Source organism: Entelurus aequoreus, unplaced genomic scaffold (genome assembly GCF_033978785.1).
Source record: "Entelurus aequoreus isolate RoL-2023_Sb unplaced genomic scaffold, RoL_Eaeq_v1.1 HiC_scaffold_164, whole genome shotgun sequence".
In the NCBI taxonomy this organism is placed as follows: Eukaryota; Metazoa; Chordata; class Actinopteri; order Syngnathiformes; family Syngnathidae; genus Entelurus; species Entelurus aequoreus.
Genome location: NW_026908092.1, coordinates 49325 through 77149, shown reverse-complemented (window position 1 = coordinate 77149; position 27825 = coordinate 49325). Strand labels below are relative to the sequence as shown.

The following is a 27825-nucleotide window of genomic DNA, read 5'->3' as shown; positions in this document are numbered from 1 at the left end:
CGAAGGTTGCCTTCTATGTTGTTTACCAGTCAACAATGATGTGTTGTATCCGAAGGCTGCCTTCTATGTTGTTTACCAGTCAACAATGATGTGTTGTATCTGAAGGCTGCCTTCTATGTTGTTTACCAGTCAACAATGATGTGTTGTATCCGAAGGCTGCCTTCTATGTTGTTTATCAGTCAACAATGATGTGTTGTATCCGAAGGCTGCCTTCTATGTTGTTTACCAGTCAACAATGATGTGTTGTATCTGAAGGCTGCCTTCTATGTTGTTTACCAGTCAACAATGATGTGTTGTATCTGAAGGCAGCCTTCTATGTTGTTTACCAGTCAACAATGATGTGTTGTATCTGAAGGCTGCCTTCTATGTTGTTTACCAGTCAACAATGATGTGTTGTATCTGAAGGCTGCCTTCTATGTTGTTTACCAGTCAACAATGATGTGTTGTATCTGAAGGCTGCCTTCTATGTTGTTTACCAGTCAACAATGATGTGTTGTATCTGAAGGCTGCCTTCTATGTTGTTTACCAGTCAACAATGATGTGTTGTATCTGAAGGCTGCCTTCTATGTTGTTTACCAGTCAACAATGATGTGTTGTATCTGAAGGCTGCCTTCTATGTTGTTTACCAGTCAACAATGATGTGTTGTATCTGAAGGCTGCCTTCTATGTTGTTTACCAGTCAACAATGATGTGTTGTATCTGAAGGCTGCCTCTATGTTGTTTACCAGTCAACAATGATGTGTTGCATCTGAAGGCAGCCTTCTATGTTGTTTACCAGTCAACAATGATGTGTTGTATCCGAAGGCTGCCTTCTATGTTGTTTACCAGTCAACAATGATGTGTTGTATCTGAAGGCAGCCTTCTATGTTGTTTACCAGTCAACAATGATGTGTTGTATCTGAAGGCTGCCTTCTATGTTGTTTACCAGTCAACAATGATGTGTTGTATCTGAAGGCTGCCTTCTATGTTGTTTACCAGTCAACAATGATGTGTTGTATCTGAAGGCTGCCTTCTATGTTGTTTACCAGTCAACAATGATGTGTTGTATCTGAAGGCTGCCTTCTATGTTGTTTACCAGTCAACAATGATGTGTTGTATCTGAAGGCTGCCTTCTATGTTGTTTACCAGTCAACAATGATGTGTTGTATCTGAAGGCTGCCTTCTATGTTGTTTACCAGTCAACAATGATGTGTTGTATCTGAAGGCTGCCTTCTATGTTGTTTACCAGTCAACAATGATGTGTTGCATCTGAAGGCTGCCTTCTATGTTGTTTACCAGTCAACAATGATGTGTTGTATCTGAAGGCTGCCTTCTATGTTGTTTACCAGTCAACAATGATGTGTTGTATCTGAAGGCTGCCTTCTATGTTGTTTACCAGTCAACAATGATGTGTTGTATCTGAAGGCTGCCTTCTATGTTGTTTACCAGTCAACAATGATGTGTTGTATCTGAAGGCTGCCTTCTATGTTGTTTACCAGTCAACAATGATGTGTTGTATCTGAAGGCAGCCTTCTATGTTGTTTACCAGTCAACAATGATGTGTTGTATCTGAAGGCTGCCTTCTATGTTGTTTACCAGTCAACAATGATGTGTTGTATCTGAAGGCTGCCTTCTATGTTGTTTACCAGTCAACAATGATGTGTTGTATCTGAAGGCAGCCTTCTATGTTGTTTACCAGTCAACAATGATGTGTTGTATCTGAAGGCTGCCTTCTATGTTGTTTACCAGTCAACAATGATGTGTTGTATCTGAAGGCTGCCTTCTATGTTGTTTACCAGTCAACAATGATGTGTTGTATCTGAAGGCTGCCTTCTATGTTGTTTACCAGTCAACAATGATGTGTTGTATCTGAAGGCAGCCTTCTATGTTGTTTACCAGTCAACAATGATGTGTTGTATCTGAAGGCTGCCTTCTATGTTGTTTACCAGTCAACAATGATGTGTTGTATCTGAAGGCTGCCTTCTATGTTGTTTACCAGTGAACAATGATGTGTTGTATCTGAAGGCTGCCTTCTATGTTGTTTACCAGTCAACAATGATGTGTTGTATCTGAAGGCTGCCTTCTATGTTGTTTACCAGTCAACAATGATGTGTTGTATCTGAAGGCTGCCTTCTATGTTGTTTACCAGTCAACAATGATGTGTTGTATCTGAAGGCAGCCTTCTATGTTGTTTACCAGTCAACAATGATGTGTTGTATCTGAAGGCTGCCTTCTATGTTGTTTACCAGTCAACAATGATGTGTTGTATCTGAAGGCTGCCTTCTATGTTGTTTACCAGTCAACAATGATGTGTTGTATCTGAAGGCAGCCTTCTATGTTGTTTACCAGTCAACAATGATGTGTTGTATCTGAAGGCTGCCTTCTATGTTGTTTACCAGTCAACAATGATGTGTTGTATCTGAAGGCAGCCTTCTATGTTGTTTACCAGTCAACAATGATGTGTTGTATCTGAAGGCTGCCTTCTATGTTGTTTACCAGTCAACAATGATGTGTTGTATCTGAAGGCTGCCTTCTATGTTGTTTACCAGTCAACAATGATGTGTTGTATCTGAAGGCAGCCTTCTATGTTGTTTACCAGTCAACAATGATGTGTTGTATCTGAAGGCTGCCTTCTATGTTGTTTACCAGTCAACAATGATGTGTTGTATCTGAAGGCTGCCTTCTATGTATCTAACTTCTTCCTCTCAGGACTAATCAAATCAGCACTTTTCACTTTGTAAAGCAACACAATATCCCATCCATCCATTTTCTACCGCTTATTCCCTTCGGGGTCGCGGGGGGCGCTGGAGCCTATCTCAGCTACAATCGGGCGGAAGGCGGGGTACACCCTGGACAAGTCGCCACCTCATCGCAGGGCCGCAACACAATATGTGACAAGCAAATTAGGAGCAGGAAGTGATTATTATGTATTCAAATGTTGATATGATCACACTTACAGTATTTGTATCACACTTACAGTATTTGTATCACACCTACAGTATTTGTATCACACCTACAGTATTTGTATCACATCTACAGTATTTGTATCACACCTACAGTATTTGTATCACACCTACAGTATTTGTATCACATCTACAGTATTTGTATCACACCTACAGTATTTGTATCACATCTACAGTATTTGTATCACACCTACAGTATTTGTATCACACCTACAGTATTTGTATCACATCTACAGTATTTGTATCACACCTACAGTATTTGTATCACACCTACAGTATTTGTATCAGACTTACAGTATTTGTATCACATCTACAGTATTTGTATCACACCTACAGTATTTGTATCACACCTACAGTATTTGTATCAGACTTACAGTATTTGTATCACACCTACAGTATTTGTATCACACTTACAGTATTTGTATCACACCTACAGTATTTGTATCACACTTACAGTATTTGTATCACATCTACAGTATTTGTATCACACCTACAGTATTTGTATCACATCTACAGTATTTGTATCACACTTACAGTATTTGTATCACACTTACAGTATTTGTATCACACCTACAGTATTTGTATCACACTTACAGTATTTGTATCACATCTACAGTATTTGTATCACATCTACAGTATTTGTATCACACTTACAGTATTTGTATCACATCTACAGTATTTGTATCACACTTACAGTATTTGTATCACATCTACAGTATTTGTATCACACCTACAGTATTTGTATCACATCTACAGTATTTGTATCACATCTACAGTATTTGTATCACACTTACAGTATTTGTATCACATCTACAGTATTTGTATCACACCTACAGTATTTGTATCACACTTACAGTATTTGTATCACACTTACAGTATTTGTATCACATCTACAGTATTTGTATCACACCTACAGTATTTGTATCACATCTACAGTATTTGTATCACACTTACAGTATTTGTATCACACCTACAGTATTTGTATCACACTTACAGTATTTGTATCACACCTACAGTATTTGTATCACACCTACAGTATTTGTATCACACTTACAGTATTTGTATCACACTTACAGTATTTGTATCACACCTACAGTATTTGTATCACACTTACAGTATTTGTATCACATCTACAGTATTTGTATCACACCTACAGTATTTGTATCACACTTACAGTATTTGTATCACACCTACAGTATTTGTATCACACCTACAGTATTTGTATCACACCTACAGTTTTTACAATTGTACTTTTTCCTACATGTCGTCGGCCATGTTGCTTTTCAGGTGCATTTTGGGAAGGGTTCCATTAGTTGTGACCCGGGACGTGTAGGGTGTAGTTGTGACCCGGGACGTGTAGGGTGTAGTTGTGACCCGGGACGTGTAGGGTGTAGTTGTGACCCGGGACGTGTAGGGTGTAGTTGTGACCCGGGACGTGTAGGGTGTAGTTGTGACCCGGGACGTGTAGGGTGTAGTTGTGACCCGGGACGTGTAGGGTGTAGTTGTGACCCGGGACGTGTAGGGTGTAGTTGTGACCCGGGACGTGTAGGGTGTAGTTGTGACCCGGGACGTGTAGGGTGTAGTTGTGACCCGGGACGTGTAGGGTGTAGTTGTGACCCGGGACGTGTAGGGTGTAGTTGTGACCCGGGACGTGTAGGGTGTAGTTGTGACCCGGGACGTGTAGGGTGTAGTTGTGACCCGGGACGTGTAGGGTGTAGTTGTGAACCGGGACGTGTAGGGTGTAGTTGTGACCCGGGACGTGTAGGGTGTAGTTGTGAACCGGGACGTGTAGGGTGTAGTTGTGACCCGGGACGTGTAGGGTGTACTTGTGACCCGGGACGTGTAGGGTGTAGCTGTGACCCGGGACGTGTAGGGTGTAGTTGTGACCCGGGACGTGTAGGGTGTAGTTGTGACCCAGGACGTGTAGGGTGTAGTTGTGACCCGGGACATGTAGGGTGTAGTTGTGACCCAGGACGTGTAGGGTGTAGTTGTGACCCGGGACGTGTAGGGTGTAGTTGTGACCCGGGACGTGTAGGGTGTAGTTGTGACCCAGGACGTGTAGGGTGTAGTTGTGACCCGGGACGTGTAGGATGTAGTTGTGACCAAGGACGTGTAGGGTGTAGTTGTGACCCGGGACGTGTAGGGTGTAGTTGTGACCCGGGACGTGTAGGGTGTAGTTGTGACCCGGGACGTGTAGGATGTAGTTGTGACCCAGGACGTGTAGGGTGTAGTTGTGACCCAGGACGTGTAGGGTGTAGTTGTGACCCGGGACGTGTAGGGTGTAGTTGTGACCCAGGACGTGTAGGGTGTAGTTGTGACCCGGGACGTGTAGGGTGTAGTTGTGACCCGGGACGTGTAGGGTGTAGTTGTGACCCGGGACGTGTAGGATGTAGTTGTGACCCAGGACGTGTAGGGTGTAGTTGTGACCCGGGACGTGTAGGGTGTAGTTGTGACCCGGGACGTGTAGGGTGTAGTTGTGACCCGGGACGTGTAGGGTGTAGTTGTGACCCGGGACGTGTAGGGTGTAGTTGTGACCCGGGACGTGTAGGGTGTAGTTGTGACCCGGGACGTGTAGGGTGTAGTTGTGGCCCGGGACGTGTAGGGTGTAGTTGTGGCCCGGGACGTGTAGGGTGTAGTTGTGGCCCGGGACGTGTAGGGTGTAGTTGTGGCCCGGGACGTGTAGGGTGTAGTTGTGACCCGGGACGTGTAGGGTGTAGTTGTGACCCGGGACGTGTAGGGTGTAGTTGTGACCCGGGACGTGTAGGGTGTAGTTGTGACCCGGGACGTGTAGGGTGTAGTTGTGACCCGGGACGTGTAGGGTGTAGTTGTGACCCGGGACGTGTAGGGTGTAGTTGTGACCCGGGACGTGTAGGGTGTAGTTGTGACCCGGGACGTGTAGGGTGTAGTTGTGACCCGGGACGTGTAGGGTGTAGTTGTGACCCAGGACGTGTAGGGTGTAGTTGTGACCCGGGACGTGTAGGGTGTAGTTGTGACCCGGGACGTGTAGGGTGTAGTTGTGACCCAGGACGTGTAGGGTGTAGTTGTGACCCGGGACGTGTAGGATGTAGTTGTGACCCAGGACGTGTAGGGTGTAGTTGTGACCCGGGACGTGTAGGGTGTAGTTGTGACCCGGGACGTGTAGGGTGTAGTTGTGACCCGGGACGTGTAGGGTGTAGTTGTGACCCAGGACGTGTAGGGTGTAGTTGTGACCCGGGACGTGTAGGGTGTAGTTGTGACCCGGGACGTGTAGGGTGTAGTTGTGACCCGGGACGTGTAGGGTGTAGTTGTGACCCGGGACGTGTAGGGTGTAGTTGTGACCCGGGACGTGTAGGGTGTAGTTGTGACCCAGGACGTGTAGGGTGTAGTTGTGACCCGGGACATGTAGGGTGTAGTTGTGACCCAGGACGTGTAGGGTGTAGTTGTGACCCGGGACGTGTAGGGTGTAGTTGTGACCCGGGACGTGTAGGGTGTAGTTGTGACCCAGGACGTGTAGGGTGTAGTTGTGACCCGGGACGTGTAGGATGTAGTTGTGACCAAGGACGTGTAGGGTGTAGTTGTGACCCGGGACGTGTAGGATGTAGTTGTGACCAAGGACGTGTAGGGTGTAGTTGTGACCCGGGACGTGTAGGATGTAGTTGTGACCAAGGACGTGTAGGGTGTAGTTGTGACCCGGGACGTGTAGGATGTAGTTGTGACCCAGGACGTGTAGGGTGTAGTTGTGACCCGGGACGTGTAGGGTGTAGTTGTGACCCAGGACGTGTAGGGTGTAGTTGTGACCCAGGACGTGTAGGGTGTAGTTGTGACCCGGGACGTGTAGGGTGTAGTTGTGACCCGGGACGTGTAGGGTGTAGTTGTGACCCAGGACGTGTAGGGTGTAGTTGTGACCCGGGACGTGTAGGGTGTAGTTGTGACCCGGGACGTGTAGGGTGTAGTTGTGACCCGGGACGTGTAGGGTGTAGTTGTGACCCGGGACGTGTAGGGTGTAGTTGTGACCCGGGACGTGTAGGGTGTAGTTGTGACCCGGGACGTGTAGGGTGTAGTTGTGACCCGGGACGTGTAGGGTGTAGTTGTGACCCGGGACGTGTAGGGTGTAGTTGTGGCCCGGGACGTGTAGGGTGTAGTTGTGACCCGGGACGTGTAGGGTGTAGTTGTGACCCGGGACGTGTAGGGTGTAGTTGTGACCCGGGACGTGTAGGGTGTAGTTGTGAACCGGGACGTGTAGGGTGTAGTTGTGACCCGGGACGTGTAGGGTGTAGTTGTGACCCGGGACGTGTAGGGTGTAGTTGTGACCCGGGACGTGTAGGGTGTAGTTGTGACCCGGGACGTGTAGGGTGTAGTTGTGACCCGGGACGTGTAGGGTGTAGTTGTGACCCGGGACGTGTAGGGTGTAGTTGTGACCCAGGACGTGTAGGGTGTAGTTGTGACCCAGGACGTGTAGGGTGTAGTTGTGACCCGGGACGTGTAGGGTGTAGTTGTGACCCGGGACGTGTAGGGTGTAGTTGTGACCCGGGACGTGTAGGGTGTAGTTGTGGCCCGGGACGTGTAGGGTGTAGTTGTGACCCGGGACGTGTAGGGTGTAGTTGTGACCCGGGACGTGTAGGGTGTAGTTGTGACCCGGGACGTGTAGGGTGTAGTTGTGAACCGGGACGTGTAGGGTGTAGTTGTGACCCGGGACGTGTAGGGTGTAGTTGTGACCCGGGACGTGTAGGGTGTAGTTGTGACCCAGGACGTGTAGGGTGTAGTTGTGACCCGGGACGTGTAGGGTGTAGTTGTGACCCGGGACGTGTAGGGTGTAGTTGTGACCCGGGACGTGTAGGGTGTAGTTGTGGCCCGGGACGTGTAGGGTGTAGTTGTGACCCGGGACGTGTAGGGTGTAGTTGTGACCCGGGACGTGTAGGGTGTAGTTGTGACCCGGGACGTGTAGGGTGTAGTTGTGAACCGGGACGTGTAGGATGTAGCTGCACTTAGGCACACTTTGGACGCCATAAACACAGGAAGTTGCATCATAGACATCCTCTAAACAGGAAGTCCAAAAGTAAGTCCACTTATTAAAAGTTGTGGCTAAATAGAATTTTATTGCTCCATTTTTCCACACTTACTTTCAGAAACTATTTGTATTCTATTTCATCACAATAATCATCAAATGATTTCCTTTTTGACATGAAATCAAATCAATAGACTACAGAGTACTGCCATCTAATGTCTGGGAAGTGCAACTGCATTGTAGATGTGATCATACAGAGTACTGCCATCTAATGTCTGGGAAGTGCAACTGCATTGTACATGTGATCATACAGACTAGAATGTCATGTCAACCAACTGTATTGTTATTATTATTATCAACTGTATTGTTACAGTGACATTATTATTATTATTATTATCAACTGTATTGTTACAGTGACAACATTATTATTATTATTATTATCAACTGTATTGTTACAGTGACAACATTATTATTATCAACTGTATTGTTACAGTGACATTATTATTATTATTATTATTATTATCAACTGTATTGTTACAGTGACAAAATTATTATTATCAACTGTATTGTTACAGTGACATTATTATTATTATTATTATTATCAACTGTATTGTTACAGTGACAACATTATTATTATTATTATTATCAACTGTATTGTTACAGTGACAACATTATTATTATTATCAACTGTATTGTTGATAATACAGTTGATAATACAATATTGTTACAGTGACAACATTATTATTATCAACTGTATTGTTACAGTGACAACATTATTATTATCAAATGTATTGTTACAGTGACAACATTATTATTATTATTATTATCATCAACTGTATTGTTACAGTGACAACATTATTATTATTATCAACTGTATTGTTACAGTGACAACATTATTATTATTATCATCAACTGTATTGTTACAGTGACAACATTATTATTATCAACTGTATTGTTACAGTGACAACATTATTATTATTAACTGTATTGTTACAGTGACAACATTATTATTATTGTACTATATTTATTGCAGCCTTACCTCCATATTTGGAGTAAAATGACAATATAATATAATGATGTTAGTGTATTTCATGCAGCCTTACCTCCATATTTGGAGTAAAATGACAATATAATATAATGATGTTAGTGTATTTCATGCAGCCTTACCTCCATATTTGGAGTAAAATGACAATATAATATAATGATGTTAGTGTATTTCATGCAGCCTTACCTCCATATTTGGAGTAAAATGACAATATAATATAATGATGTTAGTGTATTTCATGCAGCCTTACCTCCATATTTGGAGTAAAATGACAATATAATATAATGATGTTAGTGTATTTCATGCAGCCTTACCTCCATATTTGGAGTAAAATGACAATATAATATAATGATGTTAGTGTATTTCATGCAGCCTTACCTCCATATTTGGAGTAAAATGACAATATAATATAATGATGTTAGTGTATTTCATGCAGCCTTACCTCCATATTTGGAGTAAAATGACAATATAATATAATGATGTTAGTGTATTTCATGCAGCCTTACCTCCATATTTGGAGTAAAATGACAATATAATATAATGATGTTAGTGTATTTCATGCAGCCTTACCTCCATATTTGGAGTAAAATGACAATATAATATAATGATGTTAGTGTATTTCATGCAGCCTTACCTCCATATTTGGAGTAAAATGACAATATAATATAATGATGTTAGTGTATTTCATGCAGCCTTACCTCCATATTTGGAGTAAAATGACAATATAATATAATGATGTTAGTGTATTTCATGCAGCCTTACCTCCATATTTGGAGTAAAATGACAATATAATATAATGATGTTAGTGTATTTGATGCAGCCTTACCTCCATATTTGGAGTAAAATGACAATATAATATAATGATGTTAGTGTATTTCATGCAGCCTTACCTCCATATTTGGAGTAAAATGACAATATAATATAATGATGTTAGTGTATTTCATGCAGCCTTACCTCCATATTTGGAGTAAAATGACAATATAATATAATGATGTTAGTGTATTTCATGCAGCCTTACCTCCATATTTGGAGTAAAATGACAATATAATATAATGATGTTAGTGTATTTCATGCAGCCTTACCTCCATATTTGGAGTAAAATGACAATATAATATAATGATGTTAGTGTATTTCATGCAGCCTTACCTCCATATTTGGAGTAAAATGACAATATAATATAATGATGTTAGTGTATTTCATGCAGCCTTACCTCCATATTTGGAGCCGTCTCCTGTGACAGCGTTGACGGACAGGTTAGTCCTGATGTATCCCGGGCTGATGACGGTCACAGCGATGCCGTAGCGCTCCACCTCGGCCCTCAAGCAGTCGAAGTAGGCCTGGGTGGCGTGTTTGGAGGCGGAGTCTGAGCACATGCAGCACAATTATTGTGAGAATGACAAAAAGGATGACAATAGGAGGCGGGAGGAAACTCACAGGCTGATCTGTAAGGAATGGCAATCTTGCCCTGGACGCTGCTGATGACCACAACATGGCCGCTGCGCCTGCGGACCATGGCGGGCAGGAGAGCTGACAAGAAATACTTCTCTGACCTTTGACCCCACACCCACTCACCTTGCGTGAGAGCCACAGGCCCAAAGTAATTGGTTGCCATGACTTCCTTGTGAACGGACAGGTGGGTGTCCAGTATGTTGCCACGGTAACTGATTCCAGCATTGTTGAGGAGCACGTCCACTTGGCCGTAACACTTCAAGATGGCGTCAGCAGCGCCGTCCAGCGAGTCTGTGCTGGACAGGTCAAAGGTCACCGTCCTTGGGGTGTACAACTGATGGGTCAACATAAACAGTTTGTGTGTCAGCGTCTCTTACTGTCACATCCTCCATTTTGGAACACTTAGGGCTGGGCAAACAAACCATATCAACATGTATCGCCATAGACAAACCATATCAACATGTATCGCCATAGACAAACCATATCAACATGTATCGCCATAGACAAACCATATCAACATGTATGGCCATAGACAAACCATATCAACATGTATCGCCATAGACAAACCATATCAACATGTATGGCCATAGACAAACCATATCAACATGTATGGCCATAGACAAACCATATCAACATGTATCGCCATAGACAAACCATATCAACATGTATGGCCATAGACAAACCATATCAACATGTATGGCCATAGACAAACCATATCAACATGTATCGCCATAGACAAACCATATCAACATGTATCGCCATAGACAAACCATATCAACATGTATCGCCATAGACAAACCATATCAACATGTATGGCCATAGACAAACCATATCAACATGTATGGCCATAGACAAACCACATCAACATGTATCGCCATAGACAAACCATATCAACATGTATGGCCATAGACAAACCATATCAACATGTATGGCCATAGACAAACCATATCAACATGTATGGCCATAGACAAACCATATCAACATGTATGGCCATAGACAAACCACATCAACATGTATCGCCATAGACCAGGGGTCGGCAACCCGCGGCTCTAGAGCCGCATGCGGCTCTTTAGCGCCGCCCTAGTGGCTCTCTGGAGCTTTTTCAAAAATGTATGAAAAATGGAAAAAGATGATGGGAAAAAAAAACATTTTTTGTTTTAGTATGGTTACTGTAGGAGGACAAACATGACACAAACCTCCCTAATTGTTATAAAGCACACTGTTTATATTAAACAGGCTTCACTGATTCGAGTATTTGGCGAGCACCGTTTTGTCCTATTAATTTTGGCGGTCCGTGAACTCACCTTAGTTTGTTTCCATGTATAACTTTCTCCGACTTTCTAGGACGTGTTTTATGCCACTTCTTTTTCTGTCTCATTTTGTCCACCAAACCTTTAACGTTGTGCATGAATGCACAAAGGTGAGTTTTGTTGATGTTATTGACTTGTGTGGAGTGCTAATCAGACATATTTGGTCACTGCATGACTGCAAGCTAATCGATGCTAACATGCTATTTAGGCTAGCTATATGTACATATTGCATCATTATGCCTCATTTGTAGCTATATTTGAGCTCATTTAGCTTCCTTTAAGTCCTCTTAATTCAATTTATATCTCATGACACACTATCTGTATGTATTATGGCTTCTAATTTGTTGCGGCTCCAGACAGATTTGTTTTTGTATTTTTGGTCCAATATGGCTCTTTCAACATTTTGGGTTGCCGACCCCTGCCATAGACAAACCATATCAACATGTATCGCCATAGACAAACCATATCAACATGTATCGCCATAGACAAACCATATCAACATGTATCGCCATAGACAAACCATATCAACATGTATCGCCATAGACACGTCATCCAGATCAATTAAAAATACCTTTGATAAAACCTTCGGCCATATTTTATACATTGTAAGTGGGAAGAAAGGTGAAGTATGGTTAGCAAGGTTGGTTGCATGAACAAAGGCTCTCTTGTAAGACAGGAAGTGATCATGTGACACGCTAACAGCCATCTTGTAAGACAGGAAGTGATCATGTGACACGCTAACAGCCAATCAGGGGACAGTATCAACAATCAATCTGCTTGATTCTTTGCATGGAGTGAGAAGAGAAAGTCCAAATGAAGAAATGGTGGATCAAAGAGGAAAAGTCACTTTTGGGGATTTTTCCAAAGGAACTGTAGTCTGACCAATGTGATCTGTACATGATGCAAGGCAAGAGCGCCAACAACACACCACCTTAGCTCACCCTTTAGAGCACAGCTGTAACTTCCTGCCACTAAACCTGCAGAAAATACTTCTTCTCAGGTTTCTACATGTTTACATTGTGCACTATTTTCTTACACTTTATGAAGCATTTCTTACATATTGATGATTTGTAAGATCTTATTGTGAAGTCTTACACTTTATGAAGCATTTCTTACATATTGATGATTTGTAAGATCTTATTGTGAAGTCTTACACTTTATGAAGCATTTCTTACATACTGATGATTTGTAAGATCTTATTGTGAAGTCTTACACTTTATGAAGCATCCATCCATTTTCTACCGCTTATTCCCTTCGGGGTCGCGCTGGAGCCTATCTCAGCTACAATCGGGCGGAAGGCGGGGTACACCCTGGACAAGTGGCCACCTCATCACAGATAGACAACATTCACACACTAGTAGGGACCATTTAGTGTTGCCAATCAACGTATCCCCACATTAATGATATGTAAGATCTTATTGTGAAGTCTTCAATGTGATTGTTGACATTGTTGGAGTGTTGACATTTCCTTCCTGCCTTGATAGCTGAGGGAATATCATTTTAAGGAAGGTTAGATTTGAAATATTTTTTTTCATTTAATATACTTTCCTCCTAGACTTTATTTTCCATAAGTCATAAAAAATATCAGTAAATATCGATATAGGAGTGCACAAAAAAAATCTGTTCACATCCAAATCGCAATACTTACTCATCTCAGTTTTAAAAGGATTCATCATTTTAAAAAATTGATTGAAATGTTTTTTCATACATATTTTATTGCGTATTATACTCAATGGTTAACTGGACATCTTTATGTGCTGGACGCCTCAATCATTGGTATGTTTTCATCTACAAAAGCATTCTGGGTATCACTCCATCTTATCTGTCTTGTCTTTTAACAAAGAAACAAGGAAGTCACAATCTTGGTTCAATGAATGTTGTGCAATTTGTCGTCCCCAAAGTAAGAACTGAAGTGGGCAAGAAAGCATTTAGGTTTTCAGCAGCGAAGGCTTGGAATAACCTACAATGGAATATTCAACTTCAAAGCCTTGTTACGTTGAATGACTTTAAAGCTTCTGTGAAAGGACTGCAGTCTACCTTGTCTGTATGCACATGTGTTATGTGAGCAAGTTTTAATGTCGTAAATGTGATGTTTTATGTATTTGTTTACTGTTTTTAATGTAACCTTGCTGCTGCCCTCTTGGCCAGGTCTCCCTTGGAAAAGAGATCTTTGATCTCAATGGGATTTTACCTGGTTAAATAAAGGCTAATAAAGGCTAATAAATAAATAGAAAACATTCTTAGCCCATCTCCATGCAAGCAACCAGAAGGAGTTTTCTAACCTGTAAGCGGCTTTTACAAAGTAACTATCATTTTCATAGCAAATAGTACATTGCGGGAATTGTGTTGAATGGAGAATGTATTTTGAGCGGAATGGTCACCCGAGGAATGGGAATGAATAGTTAGGTGCCCAAAGACACACACATTCTATAAACACAGCCATATTCAAAGATGATAAATACCTGCTGCTTTCTATCCTTCGCACCTTCCACCAGCTCCTGGACCACCTGCTGCAGTCGTGCTGCATCTCGCCCACACAGCACCAGTCGAGCCCCCGCGCTGTGGAAGACGCCAGCACATTCTACAAGCACAACATCACCAATTAGCCAAACTGGAGATCAACGAGAGACGCGTAGAAGAGGGTGATGAGCAGGAAGTTGACCTCTGCCCAGTCCGGAGCTGGCGCCCGTGATGACCACCACGGCGTCCTGGAGTGAAGCGCCCGCTCTGAGTCGGCGGAGTACACGATATAGAAGCAAGACCCCCACGCTTGCTAAGATCAGGGCTGGTAACGTGCCTCCTCCTGGGAGCCGCTCCATCTCTTTGTGAGCTTCAAGCCTGAGGCCTGCAGACATTCAATCAGGTTGTTGTGACATCATTGTATCTGGGGGGGCTGCTATGATAGACTGTGATATTCTACATCGGGGGTGTCAAACATACGGCTCCAGGGCCAGATCAGGCCTGCAAACAGCTTTTGTTTGTGGGCGGGTTTGCTAAGTATAAAAATGAACCTGACATTTTTGAATGAAAGAAACAGCTGTTCTAAATGTGTCCACTAGATGTCGCAATAGCAAGTCTTTGTATCTTTGTAGATGGTGCTACATATGTACAAAATAAACCACGTTAGTACATCAGTCCAATAACATTCTGTCATTTGATTTTGATATCATTGTTTTATCTTGACAGATTGAAAATGAACACCAATGAACATTATCACATCATTTATTCAGAAAATATAAATAACCACAAATAAAATATATATACTATAAATCGCATCAGGCAATTGTAAAAAATAAAATAAAAAAGAAGCCCAACAACATTATGATTTGTACAATTACAGAATGTGCTTGTTCTATTTTTAAACAAAGAAAACAATCTGAAGTTGTCTTTATTTTTAAGTTATCGTGCCGTGATTTTACCAGTCCGGCCCACTTGGGAGTAGATTTTTCTCCATGTGGCCACCCATCTAAAATGACTTTGACAGAGTGCAGTCATCCAGTTTGCTGAAAATAATAGTTGAATGACTCACATAGTGTTTCTAGACTTTCATTTATACTACCTTATATTGCATATTCCTCTATGCAGAACATTTCTACTACCTTATATTGCATATTCCTCTATGCAGAACATTTCTACTACCTTATATTGCATATTCCTCTATGCAGAACATTTCTACTACCTTAAATTGCATATTCCTCTATGCAGAACATTTCTACTACCTTATATTGCATATTCCTCTATGCAGAACATTTCTACTACCTTATATTGCATATTCCTCTATGCAGAACATTTCTACTACCTTATATTGCATATTCCTCTATGCAGAACATTTCTACTACCTTATATTGCATATTCCTCTATGCAGAACATTTCTACTACCTTATATTGCATATTCCTCTATGCAGAACATTTCTACTACCTTATATTGCATATTCCTCTATGCAGAACATTTCTACTACCTTATATTGCAGAACATTTCATAGTCGGATGTACACAAACAGTTCGCATTGTCCTAGCTAGCACCTATAACTTTAACGTTAGCCACCATGTATGAATATATAAGTAGGCTTTATGTGTACAAGGAGTCCAGATAGTAGGCTTTATACACACCTTTATGTGCACAAGGAGTCCAGATAGTAGGCTTTATACACACCTTTATGTGCACAAGGAGTCCAGATAGTAGGCTTTATACACACCTTTATGAGAGTTGTCTTGTTTCAGCTACTTTCTCCCAGCCAGACAACACAGAATGTACTTCCGGTGTTTTCGCCACAATGCCTCGTGGGTGTTGTAGTCTGGCGCTAGTAGCTCATATAGTGCGTATGTACAGAATGTGTTTGCATAAAAGTGTGTTTTTTATGAATTGAAGTTTTACAGATAGTTTCTTGTTTAGTCCTTTCTGACTTCCAGAGATGACCAGACGGAATTTACTTCCGGTTTGTTTCCCGCAAGGCCTGATGGGAATTGCCTGGCGCTTGCAGCTCATTCATACATCATTTACTTAATTGTTGTCTTTTATTACTTTGTTTTTGTCTTTTATCACTTTGGTTTTGTCTTTTATCACTTTGGTTTTGTCTTTTATCATAGGTATGAACATCATTTACTTTGTTTTTGTCTTTTATCGCTGTTTGTCTTACAGATAGTCTTGTTTTCCCCACACAACAGTCAGCAACAGTTTATCTTACAGATAGTCTTGTTTTCCCCACACAACAGTCAGCAACAGTTTATCTTACAGATAGTCTTGTTTCCCCACACAACAGTCAGCAACAGTTTATCTTACAGATAGTCTTGTTTTCCCCACACAACAGTCAGCAACAGTTTATCTTACAGATAGTCTTGTTTCCCCACACAACAGTCAGCAACAGTTTATCTTACAGATAGTCTTGTTTCCCCCACACAACAGTCAGCAACAGTTTATCTTACAGATAGTCTTGTTTCCCCACACAACAGTCAGCAACAGTTTATCTTACAGATAGTCTTGTTTCCCCACACAACAGTCAGCAACAGTTTATCTTACAGATAGTCTTGTTTCCCCACACAACAGTCAGCAACAGTTTATCTTACAGATAGTCTTGTTTCCCCACACAACAGTCAGCAACAGTTTATCTTACAGATAGTCTTGTTTCCCCACACAACAGTCAGCAACAGTTTATCTTACAGATAGTCTTGTTTCCCCACACAACAGTCAGCAACAGTTTATCTTACAGATAGTCTTGTTTCCCCACACAACAGTCAGCAACAGTTTGTCTTACAGATAGTCTTGTTTCCCCACACAACAGTCAGCAACAGTTTATCTTACAGATAGTCTTGTTTCCCCACACAACAGTCAGCAACAGTTTATCTTACAGATAGTCTTGTTTCCCCACACAACAGTCAGCAACAGTTTATCTTACAGATAGTCTTGTTTCCCCACACAACAGTTTATCTTACAGATAGTCTTGTTTCCCCACACAACAGTCAGCAACAGTTTATCTTACAGATAGTCTTGTTTCCCCACACAACAGTCAGCAACAGTTTATCTTACAGATAGTCTTGTTTTCCCCACACAACAGTCAGCAACAGTTTATCTTACAGATAGTCTTGTTTCCCCACACAACAGTCAGCAACAGTTTATCTTACAGATAGTCTTGTTTCCCCACACAACAGTCAGCAACAGTTTATCTTACAGATAGTCTTGTTTTCCCCACACAACAGTCAGCAACAGTTTATCTTACAGATAGTCTTGTTTCCCCACACAACAGTCAGCAACAGTTTATCTTACAGATAGTCTTGTTTCCCCACACAACAGTCAGCAACAGTTTATCTTACAGATAGTCTTGTTTTCCCCACACAACAGTCAGCAACAGCTACAGTCTGACGAGACCGGAGTTTACTTCCGGTTGGTTTCCCGCAAGGCCTCATGGGGATTGTAGTTTAATATGCCTGGCGCGAGCAACTCCTACCATGTGCAGTATTTATTTGGTGTAAATGTATGTTTTTTGTATTTGTTTGACCGAAAGACTAGATATAAAAATATGTCAATTACTGCGCAATTTAAAGATGTCAAATAGCCAGAAAGTCATCTATGTTCCTGGTTTTGGACTCCCTTTATTATGAATTGGCCACCAAAAGTACAACTGAAAGTCTGTAATATTTGAACGTGAAGGTGATATTCAGCATATAAACACACATTTTCCCAAGGGTTAATGGGGCTCCAGGGGAGTCTAATGCTATCTGTTGACATTTTTGGTAACTTCCTGTCTAGCTTTTGATGAATCAGCCATCCTAAAGTCACTTGAATTCAAATGAGAATGGACACTATCATTTCCAAGTAAAACAACTTGAGTGGAATGTGTTGTGTCAAAGGTGGATCTAGACTGCGGTGGAGCAGTTTGCTTTGACATTTGTGCTAATGCAAACTGTCCCAAGTTTCACTTTTCTGAATTCTGTGCTGGAAACAATCGTCCTATTCTTCTTGTATGCAACATTTGAAGTCAGTAGGTCACATCTATTACATAAAGACAGCACACACCAGAAGTAGAGATCCACCGATGGGGGATTTTTTTTAGGGCCCATTGCGATTATTTGCAGTAAAAGTTATTTAAACATGAATATTACGTCAGTAAACATCTGGACAAGATGATTATTTTTAGGAAAGATGGGACCGTGTTTAATGTATCATCAAAAAACAAACACCTTTATTACGTGTCTAAGAAGAGCATCAACATTTGATTTCTAAATATGGAAAATCTCCTGGGAAAACTGGTTAAAAAAAAAGACATTTGTCTACATCACAATAACGCATCTAGTCCATTTTATAACACTTTATGGATTCAACACATTGTAAGGTTCCTGAATGTTGTCAACATTGAAATAAAAACAATTGTGGCCTCCTTCATGTAGATTATAGTTGAGACATTTTTCAAGATGGCTGACATTTCTTCCTTGATGTTACAGAAAGTATGAGAATGTGTGAGCTGCTGCCTGCTGTTGACATATCTCATATTTGTCAAGATATTTACACAAAGTTGGCATTTTTGTCAGAGATATCTTATCTGTCGTCTTCACGTTATTTGACTGAATGACTCGTGGCGCTCCTTTGAAGAGGCCACACTCCGAGTGGAGCCGAGGATTGTAGAGCGACTCGATCGCTGCAGGGGCCAAAACAAACAAAAAGGGGACTGAGAAGACGCCCGGAAAGAAGGACAAAAACGGGATTCCCCGGCAAAAGATAAGCAGGAGACGTCCTGTAGGCGAGCAGCATTAGAAGGAGAGAATGGGGGCAGTGAACGCAGCGGAGCAGACTGGAGAAGAATTCTCACAAGAACTCAAATGGCAGATATCAAAACATGTTTAGGGAGAATTATTGACTTTTATTCTTGAATGAATTAAAAAAACAACTATTTGGCTCCAGCAAGAAGAGAACATTGCTAAAGCAGTGTTTTTTTGTACTATTTCTTTGAAATAATGTGTCTCTAATTGAATGGGTGGGTGTGTAGCGAGACCCTCATATGACCTGGGACTGGACTTGGAGAGAAAAAGACAGGAAGAGGGGAGTTTGATATCTGCTAAAGTTTAATGTGAGTTACTAGACGTGTGTCGGAGGCAAGGGATCATGTGTGCTGTGGTTCAGGAAACATTGAACAAAACAATTCCTTCTAGTTTGATCAAAGTAGGCGCGCCCACCCTGATGGGGACCTTTCCTGGAAAGGTTTTTCAAAGGTCTTCATACGGCGTAGAGTTCGTAGATCTTCTTGGCGCAGTACGCCAGCGCGGCCAGCGCTATCGTGTTGTGAAGTCTCTTTCTGTGGACGTCGTCCCTGCGGACCAAGACCACGGGCGTGGACGAGGTCAGCGTGTGAAGGGGCAGCCGCGAGAGTTTTTGGCTGTCGTATTCCACCTGGTACTTGCAGCAGGGGTCAAACTGCCAGGAGATGCCGTACAGGGCGGAGCAGGCCACGCTCAGGGCGCCGGCGGACAGCGCCACGTAGCACGAGTACTCCGGGGGCAGCGAGAGCGGCGTCAGGAGGCAAGCGGCGCCCGACAACACGGCCGTCTTGTGCAGGCAGTTGCCCACCGTGACCCAGCGGGCCGTCTCGTCTCCGATGCGCGTGGGCTCGATGACGATGTACTTGTACTGGGCCTCCAGCGCCTGCTCCAGCTCGTACTCAAACTGCTCCTGCGCGTTCTCCCCGTTGTAGATCTCGTGGACAATGTAGCAGTCTGTCGCCGCCATGGCTCCCCTGCAGAGCAGAGACATTTTCAGGCTACTAAAAACTCAACTCATTGCTTCCAGATAAAACAACAATTCTCAGATTAGGTGCAGAGGGCCCTTAAAAATGATCTGGCAGCACTTTGGACACCTAAATGTAGAACGTTGCTGTTACCACACTCTTCAGTAAGGGTGTGCAAAACATGTTTTCAAATCAGAATCACGATTCTTGATCATCCCCATTATAATATCCAACCATCCATTTTCTACCGCTTGTCCCTTTCGGGATAGCGGGGGGTGCTGGAGCCTATCTCAGCTCCATTCGGGCGGAAGGCGGGGTACACCCTGGACAAGTCACCACCTCGTCACAGATATCCAATCATATTTTTCAAAAATACATGAACTCTTTTTATAAAATAAGAATTTAAATATGTTATTATAATGATTTGTTCTTACCTGCTTTGAAAAATGAGTATTATAAATAACATGTCTAGAATGAGGAATGGCATTGAATGGTTGGGTGGCCAAAGATTCACAAAACTATTTGTTAGGGTCTTTTACTTCTTTACTTGTCAGACATTTAGTATATTTTTCTTTTGGAAAATGGTAAACCAATTACTGTAAATGCCCAACTGTAAGTCACTCACGATTTGAACCCTGCGGATTATAAAACGGTGCAGCTAATTGAAGGATTTGTCTTTGCTGATGGCAACCATGCAAATAGTTATTAAAAAAACATACATGCAAAATGGCTGAAATGGTGTTATTGTTTGTCATCTAGTTTGCTGACTGTAGATGCAGCTGGGTGAATGTACAGCTTTAAAGCTTTCAACCGGAAGTAGAAGTGCTGTTCTGTCTTCTTCATTGATCACTTTAAGCAACATTTGAAAGTTTTACAATATAACTAAAACAATTCTTACTTACTAAACCGTCCCACGTGTGATGTCTGTAGGAGTGTTTTCGTAATGTAATGAAGCTACTAGCCTCATTAGCATTAGTGACTATACTAACACTTTTACGAGTGACATTACTACTAGTAGTAATGTAGTAACACACATAACAAACATAGGACACCAAACATGTCCTATGTTTGGCCACATGACACCGTGTGGCCAAACATAGGACACCATGTGGCCAAACATAGGACACCGTGTGGCCAAACATAGGACACCATGTGGCCAAACATAGGACACCGTGTGGCCAAACATAGGACACCGTGTGGCCAAACATAGGACACCATGTGGCCAAACAGTAAATAGTAATGTTACTACTAGTAGGACACCATGTGGCCAAACATACGACACCCTGTGGCCAAACCTAGGACACCATGTGGCCAAACATAGGACACCATATGGCCAAACAGTAAATAGTAATGTTACTACTAGTAGGACACCATGTGGCCAAACATAGGACACCGTGTGGCCAAACATAGGACACCGTGTGGCCAAACATAGGACACCATGTGGCCAAACATAGGACACCGTGTGGCCAAACATAGGACACCGTGTGGCCAAACATAGGACACCATGTGGCCAAACAAAGGACACCGTGTGGCCAAACATAGGACACCATATGGCCAAACAGTAAATAGTAATGTTACTACTAGTAGGACACCATGTGGCCAAACATAGGACACCGTGTGGCCAAACATAGGACACCGTGTGGCCAAACATAGGACACTGTGTGGCCAAACATAGGACACCGTGTGGCCAAACATAGGACACCATGTGGCCAAACATAGGACACTGTGTGGCCAAACATAGGACACCGTGTGGCCAAACATAGGACACCATGTGGCCAAACAAAGGACACCGTGTGGCCAAACATAGGACACCATATGGCCAAACAGTAAATAGTAATGTTACTACTAGTAGGACACCATGTGGCCAAACATAGGACACCGTGTGGCCAAACATAGGACACCGTGTGGCCAAACATAGGACACCGTGTGGCCAAACATAGGACACCGTGTGGCCAAACATAGGACACCATGTGGCCAAACATAGGACACCATGTGGCCAAACAGTAAATAGTAATATTTAGGGCTGCAACAACTAATCGATTAAATCGATTATAAAAATAGTTGCCGATTAATTTAGTCATCGATTTGTTGGATCTATGCAATGTGCATGCGCAGAGGCTACTTTTTTTTTTCAATAAACCTTTATTTATAAACTGCAACATTTACAAACAGCTGAGAAACAATCATCTAAATAAGTATGGTGCCAGTATGCTGGTTTTTTTCAATAAAATACTGGAAAGGATAGAAATGTAGTTTGTCGGGGACGGCGTGGCAAAGTTGGTAGAGTGGCCGTGCCAGCAATCTGAGGGTTACTGGTTCAATCCCCACCTTCTACCATCCTAGTCACGTCCGTTGTGTCCTTGTGTCACCCTTGCTCCTGATGGGTGCTGGTTAGCGCCTTGCATGGCAGCTCCCGCCATCAGTGTGTGAATGTGTGTGTGAATGGGTGAATGTGGAAATAGTGTCAAAGCGCTTTGAGTTCCTTAAAAAAGGTAGAAAAGCGCTATACAAGTATAACCCATTTACCATTTTTGTCTCTTTTATCCGATTATTAATCGAAGTAATAATCGACAGATTAATCGATTATCAAATGAGTTATTAGTTGCAGCCCTAATTTAGTCATCGTTGGATCTATGCTATGCTACGCGCTGAAGGCTACATTTGTATTTTTTTGTTTTTTTAATTTAATAAACCTTTATTTATAAACTGCAACATTTACAAGCAGCTGAGAAACAATCATCTAAATAAGTACAATGCTATGTCTCATGAGGTGGCAGTAAGCCAGCCAATGATGTGTCATGTGCAGCTCACGTGACGCCTCCTTTGCCTGGAAACATTGGAAAAATGGCGTCAGAAAACAGTACAGAGGTACATCTTGAGGTCATTGCTTCAATGGAAAAAAGTGTACAACCCAAGTGGTCAAAAGTGTGGGAACACTTGACTTTAAAGACTTCAAAGAAGAGCGTTTCCTGCAAAATGGCACGGAAGTACAACATTGCACCTGAAGACGAAACATGTTGAAGGGAAGAACTCACGCTACGTAACTTTTTAAGTCCATAGTCCGGGTACATTGACCCGTTGTGTCCGTCTTTGTGCCTTTTTAATATTTTGTAGGGCTGCAACTAACAACTAATTTGATAATCGATGAATCATTATTCATGCGTTCGTTACATCTCGTCTCGATTACTGTAACGTATTATTTTGGGGCCTCCCTATGTCTAGCATTAAAAGATTACAGTTGGTACAAAATGCGGCTGCTAGACTTTTGACAAGAACAAGAAAGTTTGATCATATTAGTAGAAGCATTTAAGTCCCATCTTAAAACTCATTTGTATACTCTAGCCTTTAAATAGACCCCCTTTTTAGACCAGTTGATCTGCCGTTTTCTTTTCTCCTCTGCCCCCTCGCTGGGTTATTCCGGTTCCGGTGACCATGGATGAGGTGCTGGCTGTCCAGAGCTGAGACTCGGGGTGGACCACTCGCCTGTGCATCGGTTGGGGACGTCTCTGCGCTACTGACCTGTCTCCGCTCGGGATGGTCTCCTGCTGGCCCCACTATGGACTGTTATGTTGGATCCACTAGGGACTGTACTTAGAGGGGGGGTTACCCACATATGCGATCCTCCCCAAGGTTTCTCATTGTCATTCACATCGACGTCCCTTGTGTGGGCTCTGTGCCGAGGATGTCGTTGTGGCTTGTGCAGCCCTTTGAGACTTTTGTGATTTAGGGCTATATAAATAAACATTGATTGATTGAATCTGTCGATTAATTACTTCGATTAATCGATTAATAATCTTATAAAAGAGACAAACTACATTTCTACCCTTTCCAGTATTTTATTGAAAAAACCCAGCATACTGTTACCATACTTATTTAGATTATTGTTTCTCAGCTGTTTGTAAATGTTGCAGTTTATAAAAAATAAATAAATAAAAAGTAGCCTCTGCGCATGCGCATAGCATAGATCCTACGAATCGATGACTAAATGAATCGCCAACTATTTTTTATAATCGATTAGTTGTTGCAGCCCTAATATTTTGTTAACGCAGAGATTTTTTTAAGGAAGCGAAGCAGCAACTGTTGTGTAGTAACTTTCAGAGTGTTAGGAACTTCTTGGAGAGTGCGACGACTTCATTTTTTGTGTTCTTTTGAGTGGCAACAAGCATTCATGAGTTCATCTTTTTTGTGAGTAACGTTAACGTTATCCCTTTGTTGCAACACGGGGCTGATAATGTGTCTCCGGCACATTTGACTCCGTTTTGAGAGAGAAAACGCACGGTTACCAATTTGGAAATAAACGTAACGGACAGAACTATCTCAGGTTGGTTTCATAATGGATCAAAGTAGCCGGGCCCGATAAAGCTATATAAATATATTTAGATTTGAGTGACGCTTTAGTATAACTAAACGTTATGAAGGTGCTGGAATATTTCATGCTATTATTCACAGGCAGCCTAAAATGAATCCTTTATTATTCACAACAGAAACGTGTACAATATCTGATCCAGTTCTGATCTGATGAGTTACATTTCTGTGTTATTATTGCTGTATGCTGCATCCCCAATGTCCATTTATTTCTTTTAGATTTTTTTTTTTTTTTTTTGTGGTGACGTATTTGCCTTTTACGTCAGAAATTATTAATTAAATCAACTATGTATGTATTAAGTGATATGTAAATGATGCTACTATATATGTTCATTATATGGTTTCTCTCATTTCAGAAAGAAACAAGCCAGCATTAGTGACTTGGTACAAAGGAAGGTGTGCACACCACAGCAAGCGGCTGCATTGACTGATGCTATCCTGAATATGTTGCTAACTGACATGAGGCCACTATCAATGGTGGAGGATGAAGGTTTTAGACAAATGATTGACGTCCTCAACCCTGGTTACACTCTTCCCTCGAGGACCCATTTGACCAAAGTGATGGAGAGGAAGTAGGAGCAGACATTCCAAGCAGTGTAGACTGACACAGCAAAGTTGCTCTCCCTACTGACGTGTGGACAAGTGCAGCCACCTTGGCAATACATGCCATTCCATTGCAGCCGAATGGAACATGAAGTCAATCTGCCTTACGACCATAGATAGATAGATAGATAGATAGATAGATAGTACTTTATTGATGCCACTAGAGGAAAGACATTCAGCAGAATGGTTGGAATAGGCAGTAGCCAGCTTTGAAATTCCCCCAAGCTAAATTATTGCTATTGTGCATGACAATGGTGCACTTTATAAAAAAAAACATTTTTGTAACATTTTCCTTGTTTTATTTGGCAAGTTGAAAGAACATGGTGCCAGTATGCTGTTTTCCCCCCCAATAAAATACTGGAAAGGATAGAAATGAAGTTTGTCCCTTTTATCCGATTATTAATGGATTAATTGAAGTATTAATCGCCAGATTAATCGATTATCAAATTAGTTGTTAGTTGCAGCCCTAGTAATGTTACTATTAGAAGGACACCATGTGGCCAAACAGTAAATAGCAATGCTACTACTAGTAGGACACCACGTGGCCAAACATAGGACACCACGTGGTCAAACATAGGACACCACGTGGCCAAACATAGGACACCACGTGGCCAAACATAGGACACCACGTGGCCAAACATAGGACACCACGTGGCCAAACATAGGACACCACGTGGTCAAACATAGGACACCACGTGGCCAAACATAGGACACCACGAGGTCAAACATAGGACACCACGTGGCCAAACATAGGACACCACGTGGCCAAACATAGGACACCACGAGGTCAAACATAGGACACCACGTGGCCAAACATAGGACACCACGAGGTCAAACATAGGACACCACGTGGCCAAACATAGGACACCACGTGGCCAAACATAGGACACCACGAGGTCAAACATAGGACACCACGTGGCCAAACATAGGACACCACGAGGTCAAACATAGGACACCACGTGGCCAAACATAGGACACCACGTGGCCAAACATAGGACACCACGAGGTCAAACATAGGACACCACGTGGCCAAACATAGGACACCACGAGGTCAAACATAGGACACCACGTGGCCAAACATAGGACACCACGTGGCCAAACATAGGACACCACGAGGTCAAACATAGGACACCACGTGGCCAAACATAGGACACCACGAGGTCAAACATAGGACACCACGTGGCCAAACATAGGACACCACGAGGTCAAACATAGGACACCACGTGGCCAAACATAGGACACCACGAGGTCAAACATAGGACACCACGAGGTCAAACATAGGACACCACGTGGCCAAACATAGGACACCACGAGGTCAAACATAGGACACCACGTGGCCAAACATAGGACACCACGAGGTCAAACATAGGACACCACGTGGGCAAACATAGGACACCACGTGGCCAAACATAGGACACCACGTGGCCAAACATAGGACACCACGAGGTCAAACATAGGACACCACGTGGCCAAACATAGGACACCACGTGGCCAAACATAGGACACCACGAGGCCAAACATAGGACACCACGTGGCCAAACATAGGACACCACGTGGCCAAACATAGGACACCACGAGGTCAAACATAGGACACCACGAGGTCAAACATAGGACACCACGTGGCCAAACATAGGACACCACGTGGTCAAACATAGGACATCACGTGGTCAAACATAGGACACATGTGGCCTAACATAGGACACATGTGGCCAAACATAGGACACCATGTGGCCAAACATAGGACACCATGTGGCCAAACATAGGACACCACGTGGTCAAACATAGGACACCACGTGGCCAAACATAGGACACCATGTGGCCAAACATAGGACACATGTGGCCAAACATAGGACACCATGTGGCCAAACATAGGACACATGTGGCCAAACATAGGACACCATGTGGCCAAACATAGGACACATGTGGCCAAACATAGGACACCATGTGGCCAAACATAGGACACATGTGGCCAAACATAGGACACATGTGGCCAAACATAGGACACCACGTGGCCAAACGAGGCTAACTGGCTTGCATGGAAGAAACTTGTGCGAGTTGAATCCTTTTAGTGGAAGAACGCAGCCTATTTGAGACAAAACTCCCAAGCGAAGCAAATAAAGTACAGAACGATTGAATTGATGAACGTGGACTTAAACAAGTGTAAAAACTTATTGGGGTGTTACCATTTAGTTGTCAATTGTAGGGAATATGTACTGTACTGTGCAATCTACTAATACAAGTTTTAATCAATCAACGTCGGTAAATCTTTCATTGTTAGGTTGGTGAGGTGAAATAAAGTTTTCATTGTTAGGTTGCTGAGGTGAAATAAAGTTTTAATTGTTAGGTTGCTGAGGTGAAATAAGCAAAAGTCGCAGACATGTTAGCAAGTTAGCATGCTAACTTCCGTGCTAACACCAGCTAGCCAGACAGGTTAGCATGCTAAGGTTAGCCCAGCATTAGATGCCAATGTGAGTGTTGCAGGTCCTAGGTGACTAAGGTGACTAAGGTGAGGTGTAAACATGTTCCGTGTGCGGTGTGCGGCGGCAGAGAGCAACATTTCAAGCAGTAACTGACCTCTCCCTGCTTACTGGGACACCGCGCCTCCTTCCCAGCGACGCCATGTTGGAGATACAACCGCGATGGCAACTGACGCACGGCAGGACACGGCTTTCTGGGTAATGTAGTTTCTCTCCGGAGGCTCGCACGGCGCAACGTGGCTTGGACGTGAATGTAAACTACACTTCCCACAATGCACCACCGTGGTACGTGTTCCGCATTGACGCTCGGAGAGGTCAAATGAAATACTGTGACGCATTCAATGTCCCCTATGTGTGCGGGAAAATGACTATTAAGCCGCCAGTTAATGATTCCCCACCAAAAGAATGAATACACATTTTAAATGGCCTTTGTTAAT

At 42.7% G+C, this 27825-nt stretch overlaps 2 protein-coding genes across 2 annotated transcripts; both read right to left on the bottom strand.

Annotated features, from left to right (window-relative positions):
* Positions 1-10181: 10181 nt before the first annotated feature.
* On the bottom strand, positions 10182-16586 carry LOC133645481 (dehydrogenase/reductase SDR family member 7B-like; the record flags this gene model as incomplete). Its single annotated transcript, XM_062040320.1, has 6 exons — positions 15841-16586; positions 14393-14575; positions 14193-14311; positions 10544-10754; positions 10406-10498; positions 10182-10334 (listed from the first exon to the last, which is right to left on the bottom strand). Coding segments are annotated over exons 2-6 (733 nt in total), but the record flags the coding sequence as incomplete, so codon positions are not given.
* Positions 16587-19266: 2680 nt separating this feature from the next.
* Positions 19267-27625, bottom strand: LOC133645482 (transmembrane protein 11, mitochondrial). Its single transcript, XM_062040321.1, has 2 exons — positions 27486-27625; positions 19267-19952 (listed from the first exon to the last, which is right to left on the bottom strand). The coding sequence occupies exons 1-2, from the start codon at positions 27530-27532 to the stop codon at positions 19436-19438; spliced, it is 564 nt and encodes a 187-aa protein (XP_061896305.1). The 5' UTR covers positions 27533-27625; the 3' UTR covers positions 19267-19435.
* Positions 27626-27825: the final 200 nt, after the last annotated feature.